This window comes from Convolutriloba macropyga, chromosome 10 (assembly GCF_964194025.1).
Source record: "Convolutriloba macropyga chromosome 10, txConMacr16.3, whole genome shotgun sequence".
Lineage (NCBI taxonomy): Eukaryota > Metazoa > Xenacoelomorpha > Acoela > Convolutidae > Convolutriloba > Convolutriloba macropyga.
In genome coordinates, this window is record NC_134477.1 from 28199466 (window position 1) to 28213646 (window position 14181).

General features: G+C 33.3%; 1 protein-coding gene across 1 annotated transcript in view; it reads right to left on the reverse strand.

The window, feature by feature from the left end:
* LOC142347977 (lipoxygenase homology domain-containing protein 1-like) overlaps positions 1–14181 on the reverse strand; it is a 322517-nt gene that overhangs the window by 244404 nt on the left and 63932 nt on the right. Inside the window, exon 16 of the mRNA XM_075399144.1 lies at positions 8419–8570. Within this exon, the coding sequence (XP_075255259.1) occupies positions 8419–8570 (152 nt within the window). The remainder of the gene's footprint in view (positions 1–8418; positions 8571–14181) is intronic.

Consider the following 14181-nt stretch of genomic DNA (forward strand, 5'->3'; position numbering starts at 1 on the left):
TGAACGACTGCGCATAATTGTGACAGATATGTTCGATTATGAGCGAATTTGAACTAGTTTCTCCTAGTGTCAATGTTGTCCACACACGCTTATATGCCTTATCGTAAAACATGGGCGCGGATAAAACATATTTAAAATTGCGTATATTTACTCGACCAAATTGTGCGTTTGGCGATCTAATGATGCATTTGTGCGTTCATTTATTTTTATATATAAAAATTTTACTTATTGTCGGAACAATGTTTTCTGCAGAATTAGCTGCGCTGATATGATGCATAGGCAAGATGCAAAAAAGTTTGTCATATTGTTAAAAAGGTCAACATTGTGGTCGTTTTGATTGCATCGTGGAAAATAGTTTGCGTAACAAAACCTGAAATGTGTGCAGCAGTTCACTCTTCTCAAGTGTGACAAACTACAAACTATAGTGAGTGATGGCTTTTACAGTTAGTTCATTTTGATCATTTCAATTTGTACGAAGACTAAACACGCAATACGGATTATCATTTTGAATAATTTTCAAAATAAATAGTTTCAAATGATAGCATTAGCGTAATGATAATTTAGTAAATTCTAATTCGAAAGGATACTTAATTGAGGATTAAAGAGAAAATCAATGCGATGCTGAATCGAGCAACCAAATTAAACCTTTTCATTTTTTTCCTCGAAGTTCAGCAGGATTATTTTCAGCAAACTAAGCACAATGTTTTTACTTGTTTTAGAAATTGTTCAAACTTGCATCACGTCAAATTTTGCATGGAATTGTAATATTCGCATCAAATTGGCAAAAACGCTCAAATCTGTCGTTGGCATTATTGAGTTGTTTCTGTAATTGATGATAATAACCAGCAATTTTCATTTTACATACGCTAATTAAGTCACAATTTGAACGCTTCAAGGCACCTCTTCAAATTTTTTCTAGCTTTCTCACTTCAAAAAAACAACAATTTTTGAAGCGCTTTTATTGAATCTGCTGCTGTGAAGAGTAAAAACAACTGAATTCAGGTAAAATTATTTTATTTGTTTAATTAAATCTTATTTTATTAAATATAATTCGCTATATGCAAACGTATATTTCAATCACGATTTCCTGAGTAGGAGTTAACATGAGCCGAAAACACGTAGTCAGGGCTTTAAAAAAATCCAGTTTTTTTAAATTTATTCAAGTCACGGATCCGTATAAAAACATCAATTTCGCAGTTCTTCTAAAAATCATCCTTATCAAAGATTCTGAGCATAGCCGGCAAAGTGCCGGAAAATAGCCGTAGTTGACCCAATTGACGCACATTGGGATTGAAACGGAAAAAGAACAAATTCAGAGATAGAAGTTGAAAGAATTTTTCGAAGTTTCAAAGTGTTCCTATTTCGTGTGCAAATAGTGCATATTCGGTTAGATTCTAAAATGTAAAACAAAAAACATGATCAAAAGGTAAACTGAATTTTAAAAAAGGAGAGCGCATAAATATTAGCCGTTGAGAGTCATTTTGGACAAAAGAGGTGTTTTGTACCGATCACAGTCTTTAAGCTACATTCGTTTCGTTGTGGCCTTGTTCTAGCACTATTGGGTTCAACTTTTTTAATGATTACAATGATTTCATTGAATTAATTTACAACGAAGTCTTTGATACGTCCCGGAACTATTTTTTGTTTCTCATATTCAGCTTCTCATATTCAACAACAATCACTTCCCTAGAGATAGTTAAATTCAAAATGAGATCTCAAATTATATGAAAAATTTACCAAGGTTACCAGTTCTTTTAAGGATCCTATTCTTCAGTTTTTGACAGCAGCAAGATATATTTCAATGCTACATCAACGAATTTCATCAAAAAGTAAGAGAAAAAACGTTCACTAACTAAATGGATACAAAAGAAAAATGATCACGAAAACTCCAAAACTCCGATGCACTTCATTGCAAATTCTAAACAATTTTTTTGCAAATTAAAAACTTCGGCGACAGGTTTGATTCAAGCACAAATTTCAGAGGAAAGAAATCAATTTGATAAAACATTTTTGATGAAACAGAAAAATCTAACTAATCAGAAGACAAATTTTATTAATCAGAGAATATCACGTTTTAAACCAATTGTTTGTACAAGTAAAATTGAAGATTAGTTTTCGTGATTAACGATTATATTTTTACACTCATTGAAAGCTAATAATCTTTTCACAATTTTATTCACTAGACATTGATTCGTCCGAGCTGAGCTTTGATGTGCATCATAGTTTTATTGAAAATCAGGGTAATTGAAAACTGCGGTATCTATTGAGCTCTTTTTAAGTAATGCTTCAGTCTCAAAACTGTTGCTCGAATCAGAAACATTAGAGTTGTTTCACTAATCGGCTATGTTAGTTAACAATCATTAAAACCAACTTCCTGTACCAATATTTTGAGTTAACTCAAAATTCACTCTTTTCGTATATATATATATATATATATATATATATATATATAAAAATTATTTTGAAAAGAGATTGAATGGTGAATATTTAGGTAGGTCGGAACAATAAACATCAAAACGAAAGCATTTCTGAGATGTGGTATCATTGAATTTCCGCATTCAAATTGAATTGTATTGCTGGTACCTGAACGCGATATATTTGTATGTGCTCCATGTAATTTTGATCTAAAAAATTTTCAATACCCTGGTCGAGACCGGACTTAATTATTATTATTATTATATTAAAAGATACCTTAAAGAATTTTGTGTATATTGAACAATATTTCAAGACAATGTTAATTTTGCAAAATTGCATGTTCTTTCCAATCGAGTTCTTCCCTCTATAGTTTGATGCATCATCTTTCATTTTACGGAGAAGTTGTACGAGTTATAGTTCCGTGTATATTAAGAGATATACGAAATGAAAAAAAAACACGGACAAATTAAACAAAACTTAAATTTACTTAGTTAGGGATAAATCGTTACTACTCCATTGAACAATACAAAGACAACTTGAAAACAAGTTAAACACTTAGAAGTGTTCTTTTGCTTTTTCGGGAATTACATAATCACATTGTCGATTATATTTCTCTGAAAATAATTCTATTTGTCAACAGCATTTACACGTATGTTTCTTACGATAAAAGTGATCTAAAATATCCTTTGCGGCATATGATTTTCATGCTAATATTTGATTTTTGAAGAAAAGTTTTTGTATTTTGTATGTATTTTGGCATCTTCGTATATATTTCGAACGTTAATGTTGCAAAATTTGGCAAAAAAAAGTCTGGCCAGATTATGCACAATCTTGCAATATTCTAACAAGATCTCGCAAGAATAACATCGGAACCCGACTCTGGTAGACGAAGTAGCAAGGCCAATATTTATGCACTCTTAAACCTATTGGCATTTTTAAGCTTTTGTCCAGTTCGCAACTTAAAATCTTTCCCTTTTAACTTTCCCAGAAAAGCGTGCGAACATCATGTGCAAACATCGAGTTTTTGCGAACATCGAGTTTTTGCATAGATTTTGTTAAAAGGGACAGATTTTAAGATGAGGACTGGACAAAAACCTTAAAAAAGCCAATAGGTTTAAGAGTGAATTTCCTTTTATTTCAGGTTCAGTGAAACAAATATCAACTATTTGGTGCTGCATCCACCTAATTCGTGGCGATGGGTTGCCCACAGAGCAAGGAAAAGGAGCAGCCGGATACAAGTCAAGGCGCTGAGGGAGCAGGGGAAAGACCAGATAGGGAGGTGAAAAACTAAAAAGCACTGGGCTCCTGAAGACATTCCAAAAAGATGAAAAAATTGTGTCACAAGCAGACTAATTGAGTAATATACTACCTCTTGTCAAAATCATGCTAGGGTCTATCTATGCTATTAAAATCAAGGTCATGAAATAATGCAGAGCTACAAAAGTTTTATAATTAAGAAACCAGTTTAATTTGAGATTAGTCGCTTTGAAAGCACTTAGTATAAATGATGAATAAATGATGATATGAAAAGGAATTGTGACAAAAAGAGTTGCATTGATATGAATAGTTAGGTAATTAATTTATCGGCATATATCTATTTATTTATCGCTCTAGTCAAAGTATTTGCTGATTAATTATCTTCGGGGGGGGGGGGGGGCAATAACAGAAAAGCAGAAAAGAGCCCGGAAATTTAAAATTATTCAAGTTATCAATGTAGCTCAAAAACCTTATTCTGCTCCGAGAGGAAAAGGAGTCGACCCTGAAAAAACACCGAAATTAATCTCTCAATAAGCTTTACCGTTTATAAAATCTGTGCTCTAATTCCGATTAAAATGTAATAATAATAATTCAAATTATTTTCCTAAATTTTCTTTTGTCGTTTAAATTTTGTGGATACGCAATTTTATAAGTTTCCCACAATTTATTTATACAGTATTCTTATTTCACGGCAAAAGAATACGAAATCAAAAAATAAATAAATTGCGTCTCCAAAAAACAGTCATTGCATAAATAAAATTTATTGACAGAAAAAATCCTTCATTTTAGGGAACTTAGGTATTGTCACTGAGTAGACTTTGAGTAAAGTTTGTCAATGAAAAGATAAATGATCTGGAAAAGAATATCTCAAGATTTAATTAATCTTCTAAACTTGCTAGCTCAGCGGTCAACTTTAAGAGGAAACAGAAAAACAATGTTGAAATGGACGTCAATCGAATAGCCGTTGGTACCAGGGTTGAACATTCCTAGTAACCAAACTAAGATCACTTTGAGTTACATAAGATATTGGGATTATTACAGTGTAATCTTGCCACCATGTTTTCAGAGATCCATATATTTAACCTTTTGCAAAAATTATACATTGCTATATGAACAATAAGGACAAGGTTTGAATTTTATGGTTCTAAAGATTCATATATCTAAACTTCCCTTTTTTGTTAAAGTTGGCGTTTCTAATACGTCACCAATGAAACACCAAGTACGTACGCTGCTAAAATTCCTTTACGACAACAGTTTACAAAAATTGACATGTTTTAATCCAGTACGCCGATGACATTTAATCCAGTACGCCGATGACACTTTCCTCTATTCTTCTCATACTAATGAAAATATAGCCAGAAGTTATTTGGAAAAAAATATTGAAAAACTATGTTATTACTTCCAATCACATCAATTAATGATGAACAATAAGAAGACAGAATATATCGTGTTTGCTCCATCAAAAAAAGCACGAACTCCGTCTTATCTAAATGTTAACAATGTGAACATAGAAGAAACTTCATCGGTAAAATATCTAGGAATAATATTAGACAACAAATTAAATTTTAAAGAAGAGATCAAAAGAATACTCTCCAGAATGGCGTGCAGCATCAAAATCTTGAAAGATATAAGGAACTGTTTTCCTATAAAAACTAGAGTAACACTATTGAACGCTCTTGTTTTAAGTCACATTCAATACTCATCTCTTATGCTCGTTGGTATCAGAAAAAATCTCATGATAACATTAGAAAAACAACTTAATTGGGGAATTAAAGTGTGTTTCAAAAGAAAAAAGTATGATCGCTCGACTGATTTAAAAATAAAAAACAGAATCATGCCTGTTGAATTCCTTCTCAAATATCGATGTATGGTTTTTTTCTTGAAATATATTAGGAAACAATTGCCAGCTTTTAGTAACAACAATTTATTGCAAACTTCTAATTGTAACCAGAATGCGAGAACGGGAAAAATTTATCCGGCTGTGAAAAGTAATTCGGAATTCCTCGATAAATCATTGATGCTGCAAGCCATGAAATTGTACAATGAAGTTCCATATGAACAAAGACAAAAACTCGATAATGTTAAGAACATCAAAGGTTTTTTGAAAGAATTCTATTTCAAGGAATATCTGAAGGACCCAAAGGCGTTGGAATACAGAGATCTGTTGCGGGACCTTTTTTAAGCTTTCATTGTTTTTAATTTCCTTATTATCTAATATATTTATTTTTATGTTTTTAGTATTCCAAACATTTTAAATAAAATATTTTCTTATTGTTTTATGTATTTTAGAACTTGTACATTGCCATTTTGTTGACACTTTTAGGTGTGTAACATTTTGGAATTCAATGTTTTCTTTTTTTTTTTTTTTTTTTTTTTGATATATAGCGGGGAAATTTCGCCTTTTATGTTATTGGCCATTTGTGATAACGATATAGAACTAAATTTTAGAAAAAGGAAAAAACAAAATAGAACTGAAGAACGAGCTGTTGTAACACACGGAATACGTTGCTTTGTTTCTAAATATTTTTTGCACAAATAGCTAACTTGTTCAAAAAACTTAATTGCCTTATTGAGACCCTAATTGATAAAAGAAGTGCTGAGATACACCACTGTCGTGAGAAAAACCGACCATTATTGGAACCGTTATTAAGAAAAAACAACAGAGCTGAAGTTTCGTTTCGATTTAATTGCAAGTGAGCTGACTTTAAACACAGAAAATTAGATTTTCTTTCAAAAAATTTGCCCAGTTTTACAACAAACAATCTGAACTGCGGAATTTTTTTATTGAGACCCTAATGTCATTTTGTACACATAACATTTCCATAGATGACTTAGTATGAAAGCAAATATATGAGAATTGTATTTCGGTCTCAGACGCACGATAGTGCTTTGATTATTTTCATATTCTTGCTTCTTGTTTTTTTTATTTTATCTTTATGTTCAGTATGATTGCAATTATGACCATCGTATGTTTGTAAAAATCGAATTGAACCATGATTAATAAAAATCGTTTATGACTTTTGTGGTTCATAATATCTTTTTTTGGTGTTGATTTAGTAGCGCAAAGTTAGTAGTATTTAGTGCATTTTAGTAGCGCAAAAATGGAGGGGCTAAATTTGGGAAAACTTTATACCCGTACCGAATCTCCAGAGAAGATCAGAGCTGGAGCAGGGTAATTCCACTGTTCGGTGCTCTAACGGAACTGGAACAGAGCACCTCCAGAGTGGGAGATTCTAAACTCTGGGTCTTGTTTTAACAGAGTAGAACACAGAGTAGGTCTACTCTGGAATTTGTCTTGATAGAGTAGAACGCAGAGTAGGTCTACTCTGGAATTTGTCTTGACAGAGAAAACCCAGAGTAGGTCTGCTCTGGAGTTTGTCTTGCCAGAGTAGAACCCAGAGTACGTCTGCTCTGGAGTTTATCTTGCCAGAGTAGAACCCAGAGTACGTCTGCTCTGGAGTTTATCTTATCCAGAGTACGTCTGCTTTGGAGCTTATCTTGGCAGAAGAGAACCCAGAGTAGGTTGATATAATGGGGGCTTTAAGAGTATCTACTTTAGGATCAATTGAAACTGAAAACCGAGGTTTCAGTATACGATTTCATTGATATCTCCTAATTAACTGTATCAAATTGAGCTTGAGTGGTAGCAATTTGTTCGACCAAAACACTTCTTGCTCGCCCGTTCTGATGCTTATCTGAATAAACCTGACCAAAAAAATTATTAAAGAATAAATTTGAAAATTAAAATTTTTCAGTGTTTTTTTTGAACTGATGTTGTTTTTGCTCTGATCCAGCTCTGTCAAGAGTTGTCCCATAGTAGGTCTCCTCTGATCCAGCTCTGTCAGGAGTTGTCCCAGAGTAGGTGCGCTCTGATCCAGCTCTATCAAGAGTTGTCCCAGAGTATGTCTGCTCTGAGCCAGCTCTGTCAAGAGTTGTGCCAGAGTAGGTCTGCTCTGAGTCAGCTCTGTCAAGAGTTGTCCCAGAAAAGGTCTGCTCTGATCCAGCTCTGTCAAGATTTGTCCCAGAGTAGGTCTGCTCTGAGCCAGCTCTGTCAAGGATAGCCCAGAGTTGGTCTACTATGGGATCTCTACTGTCAAGTGAAGTCGCCTTCTTAAACTCTGGAGCTACTCTGTCAAATGTAAAAAGTGACCTGATCAGAATCTGATCAAGCTCTGAGAGTTTTTCTGAATTTACTCTGTTCCAGCTCTGATCTACTCTGGAGGTTCGGTACGGGTAGTTTTATGATATTGAGCATTGATAAATGTGTAGAATTAATAAAATTTCATTCATCTCTGAGTTTATGGGGGCCTCAAATGTACCATTTCAAAAGTATCTGCAGCCTTTAGCAGTTTAAAATTAAAAAGGCTACTAGGTATGGATAAACTTTTTATAACTTGCCATAAATGCCAAGCGTGAGAGTATCTTTTCGAACTCAGAACTGCAAATAAGAACCCATGATTAAAATTCTCTCAAGTAACTGCGAATAACATAACAAACCACAAAAATTCTGCATTTTTGTTTAAGTCTATAAACTTCCCGATATCACAATTTGAGTTGATCGATTGTATTTTTTATAGCGAGCTTTGATTGAGCTCAGCCTTTCTTTACAGTGAGCTCTTCAATAACTTACTGTTGGTTCGGATTTTCAGTTCACCTCGTCAAAAGTCTCAACTCATAATTCTATTCACTCGTGCATTTTTGAACCTAATATTATGGGGTTCTGTTGTCATGTATGCTGTAACTGACCTGCATCTGGAGTGGCACTAGGTCTGGACTGAGCACTTCCCTCTCTGGACACATCAGACATCTCTTTGATCACAAGTAGGTCACTCTTCTGCGCAGGGGCAGGGAACAATTCCACCTCTATCTTCTTGTCTACCATTGAACTATCTAGCCATCTAAAACACAATGTGGGAAATCAGTTTTTTTTTCTCGTTTTTTCGTTGTTTCAGTTTATGTCCCCCTCTCCCTGCGTGAGTCAATGAGCTGTTATGCTGAATTGATAGACCTGTCTCACTGGTTTACACAAAATTATGACTTTAGTTACTCATAACGGATCATAGAATGTGGGTTTGTAATCTTCCTTATTAGGGCGACCAACTGTCTTCTCAAAAAACAATACCACGTAGCTCAGTGTGAAATTCTTATGCAATGTCCAAGATCTCAAAATTATTAAATGGTTGTTCCCCACTTCCCTAAACACCTGCCAGCTAGACTTTTCAAGAAAATTACGCTTCTCATGCCATCATGGACATAAACGCGAATGACAAAAAGTAAAAAAAAAACACTGAATTCCGATCCACATCAACGAGTACAATTGATATTAGTCCGGCAGTGTAATTATTTAAATGGATTTAATATTTCCATATTATAACAGAAAACTTGAGTTAAATTCAAATTATGTCGCATATCTCAAAATAAAAATTAATTAATTTTATAAAGTCAACCCAACCAGTAAACAGTAGTTCTAATTCATTTTCCAAATTTAAAGTCACGCCATGTTGAACAAGTAACCTTCCACAAAAAAGGGTTCCTTTTGTAAGCTGAGGAGAAGAAAGTTGTAAGTTGCTTGGGGAAACTTTTTTTGTCTTGTTTGATTTTAATTTCGCTGGGTAGTTCATTCCAATCTAGTATCGCTAATCTAACAAACGAGTTTTGCCTTTTGATAGAGAAAAATTTTTGGTCCCAGAACAATTTTTTTGTCCTTATAGACTCATGAAGATTCCAGGTGATTAAAGGACGTCCCGATGTTGGTGAAAAAGCAGGTCGTAACTGTTTTTTTATTTTCCAAAAGTATTGTAATCTTTTTGTTTTTAAAAAGAGTTTTACGGGTAGTCAAAATTTGGCCTCAAAATTTGGCCAAAAACCTACTCCTAGGAGTGTAACAAACGGAATCCTTCTAAAAGTTCTTCTGCTAAGCAATAGAAGACAGATAAAAACAATTAGTTATCTTAAAGAGACTAATGATAGTTTCCACGGAGTGTCACGTCTGCTAAACTAGACAAAAAGTTAGAAAGCATTAGTGTCGATAACAAACGGTCCTATTCCGATGAGTCACACGGCATTAGATCCAGCTTTTGCAAGCTTACTGATAGTATAAAAAGTATTGAACAAAAGTATCAAACTGTCAATAATGAAGCGTCAAAAAGGTAATACATTGGCCTTGTGGCTAACAATAAACTAACAACAAATTTCTCTTTAAAATACTCTTTCGTAAAGCGCTGATAGGGCAAATCAAAATGAAGATCAATATTATCCGGAATTTTTCTCTTCCCCCAAAAATATTTTGAAATACTGAGGATGAAATTCTAGCTCAGCAGATTATATTCAAGACGAACTAAGAACTATGGAACCAAAATTTTGAACGTTTTACTTCAGAGAAAGAATAGCCAATAAAAATCTGATCACATTCAGCAATTGTTAAAATTTGTTCAGCAAAATGCGAGTACTAGTTTCTTTTACCGAAAAATCTAGAAAAAATACAGAACGGGCCGTAATAAGGGTTTCTAGATTCTTGATTATTTTGGCAATTCTTAGCTGCATGAAAAAATTTTGTGATTGAATTTCTGCTTTTGTTGCTAATGAAAAGAATGTATGAGCAACTGATAGCAGATAATGTGGATTCTCAGTTAACACCATTATAGTGAAAGTAAATTTTGGGACCGTTGGGGTTTGCGATATCACAATTTCTTAATCAAATGCAATCTTGTCCTCTCCACTGCTCTCTTAACTTTTGATCGTAATTTTTTCACTTGATTGTATACTCTAACAAAAATCAACGAGAAAATTAGAAGCATTTTTAATCATATCTTTAATCAGACTGTTCTCTGAAAAAAATGAAACTTTTGCTTTTGTTCTAACAGAGAATTCCACAGGCAGCTTCAATGAATTTTTGACCACATAATTCATACGTAAAAATTAAATATTTGCCATCTCGTTAAACTTATTAAAAAATCGTCTGCTTCAACTAAATGGAGTTCGATTATAAGCACATGATGGTGGACAGAGAAAGATTTTTTTCTGCAATGATTAATTTTGGGTCATTTGGGATGACTTCAATTCTGTTCAATTGTTTCAATTGTTATCAGTACAGTAACCCTAGTGGCAGAGCAAAAAAGTTTTCTGATTCATGATATTCCAATAGTAAAACGTTAAATCAGTTCTGAATCAGAGTATTCTAAGTGTATTTCACCGCTCTCATTATGTACCGACAAAACACAGATCCAATTGTTGCTAGTTAGACTGTTTTCTGATAAAATGAAACTTTTAGTTTTCACTTGTTCTAACAAAGAACTCAACAGGCAGCCTCAATGACATTTTTCGGTCATATAATTCAGAGGCAAAAAAGTAGATATATTCTTTCTCGTTAAAATTTATAATTAGTTCGTCTGCTTTAACTAAGTGGAGTTCGATTATCATCTCATACTGATGGAATTAGAAAAACTCAGATGAAATTGTTTTCCTTCCAACTGTGTTATACTTAAATGTTTTCTCTAGGGCTCTTTTTGAAATTTGATTTTTTTTCTCGAATTTTTTTCTCTTCAATAATTAATCTCAGGTCATTCGGGATGACTTCGTCTTTGTTCAATTGCAACAATTGATATATGTACCCGGATCAATTAGTATAGTAAAACAGTTCTGATTCATGATATTCCAACAGTAAAACGTTAAATCAGTACTGAATCAGAGTATCCTAAGTAAAATTCACCGCTCTCATTATGTACAGACAAAACCCAGATCCAATTGTTGCATGTTTTTATCATTAACCCCTTCTGAACATACTGCGTTGATTTTTTTCTGATCAGAAGAAATCACAGTGAAAATGAAATTTGCGAAAATTGTAGAAGTTGACAAACGTATATAACGGTACGGCAGAAACGCAAGCAAAAAGCATGTAAATCCGTACAACGACACATTACTGTCCAAAAACCAGTCCGAAACCAGAGTACATACCGTAAAAAACCTGCCAAAACACCAAATTACTAATTTTGAAGAAAAATCTCTGTCTTTTTAACTGTTTTTGCCAAAGAAACCGCGTTAATTTTTAGGTTGTTTTGGTACTTTCAGATTGCAACGTTTTTCAGCTAGTGGATTTCAGGAAAATGCTTGTCTTCTGAAAATGCTTGACATTCTGCGCAACTTGGACTGGAAATGCAAACATATTAATGGTATTACGGTAGGGAGTTGCAAGTAAACTGCCAGGCCAGGGAGGTTATAAATAGTAGTAATGTATGAAACACTGCTATTCAAAAATTTGAAGAACTGTCCAGAATATTTTCAGAAAGCTTTTATGGCTTTGCATGACAAAAAAGAATTTAATTTTGGACTGTACAGAGTGTTTTTGGACTGTACAGAGCCTTTTTACTATGATTTGTGTCTGAAGAGGTTAAAAAGTAACATGATCATAATATGTTCATAGTAAAATTACAGACTGAGAAAACTGTGATTCAGCGCTGATTTACAATGTTACTATAACCAGGATAGGATCTCGTATGTCTTACATATATCAAGAGGTCTCTTCCGAGCACAGAAAAACCGAACGAAACTCTTAAGTTCGCAAAAACAATTATTAAATTCTGCCAGAGAAACCGTTGGTGGAATTCGAAAGCAACTTATATACATTTCAAAAAATTATTTGCAGAATAGTACTGGTTGAACCAAAAAAATGCCTTCTTTTTTTCAAAAACAAACTATAGAAAGATAAGTGCAGTACAATCGGAAAGACAAAGAAAACTTATACAACAAAGCCCAAAGATAACATTCCACAAACAAACATCAACATGGAAACACAAAGCCCAACACCAACAAAGGAACATTTTTTAAAATTTTGTTGTTGTCAAATGGTCACTGCTCAACGTTCGTCACTGTTCATTTAGCTATTTTTTATTTTCTTTCTGAAAAACTAGGTATAGATTAATGGAGGCAATTGCATCAGTAAATGTATTTTTTATTATTGACATTTAAACGTTGAAGATTAACATTTTCAAGTTTTTAGAATTTGTTTTTAAATCTGACAATTCATGAGAAAAACAGTACAAATAAGTTTTCATAATCATTCGAAAGCGTTATCAAGCAACATTTTGAAAACAGTTTTGCAATATGACACATTTGAAGCCGCAGGCTGTAGCAAGCATATTTTTCTGGGTTCTTTTGACAGCTTGTACACTTTGCCGCCATTTGTGTTTAACAACTTAATGCACTATCTCAATCGCAACAACTATACGATTCTCCCTCTCCCATACACAAATGCCACAAACATAAAAGAACAAAAAACAACTACAAACTAACCAACCAAACCACAAACAAAATTCTCCTCTTGACATTCAATCCTTACTCAAAACTCGTCATCATTTATATATGGCTTGACACTGTTTTTACTGGAAACCTAAAATTGGACTTTTATGTCAACTGTATTGGTAAAAACTTGAAATAAAATTTTTGAAGGGTTTCAATTTTTTTGTCATTTTTATGTTTCATGAGATTAAGAGGACAGAAAATCTCTCAAAATCTCGGAGACCTGTTTTCAGTGAGATTTAAAGATATACAAGCTCAGCATTGGTATCATTAAATCCGAATTTTGTAGCAAAACTTAAGTACGTTTCCAATTTTTTAAGATTTCAGTTGGTATTTGCTCTCTGCATCTGTTTGCTCCTAACAATTAAAGCAAATAACTCTCTCGCCCTGACTAGCTTTCTCTTTCACACACACAACACACACAATCACAATAGTGCCAATACACCTATTCATACATCCTAACAGGTGCGCACATACATACAAACATGTACACTTAATTACAAATACAAACTTCGCCGCCAAAAAAGAAAGTTAAAATTTCATTTTAGTTCCGATAATTTAGATGACGTTCCTCGCCGTTCTTTTTTATCTCGATAGTTATGTTTTTTTTAAAAAAAAGTGTGGACTTGTTGGGGTATTTGTATCGGTATTAGTAAAACTGACACTAAAACCGGAATAGAACATTTGATTAACTTCGAAACATTCTGTCATATCTGATGTTTTTTGAGCATGAACCGCTCATTCGCTTTTTATGAAATAAACGCAGACCTGTTAATAGCTAGATATAAAGAACACAATTTTGGTTCTGAATAGTTTCCACACCGCAATATTTTGCAAAGATTTCGAAAATAGGTAACTTTCTAACTTTTGAAAACTCCTGAAAGTTTATCCTATCTGCATCTAGTTATTTTATCATGTAAGAAAACGTCGAAAACTGTTCGTAGACCTTCTTGTTTAAATTTCAGCGAAGTTGGTTGTCAGTAATTTTGAGGTTTTTTACGAAATAGGAAAGTTTTATAACTTTTTTGAATACTGGAAAATAAAAAAATTTCATTTTCTTTCCAATGTTTTTTTGGGTTTCATATAAAGAACTTAACAATTAACAACAAATTTAGTTTTTCGTTTTACAGAAATGCCAAAAGACTGCAAAAGATCAGTTCGAAGAGCAATTTCAAAATACAGAGAAGTGAAAAACAATTTTCTCACTCCCAAAGA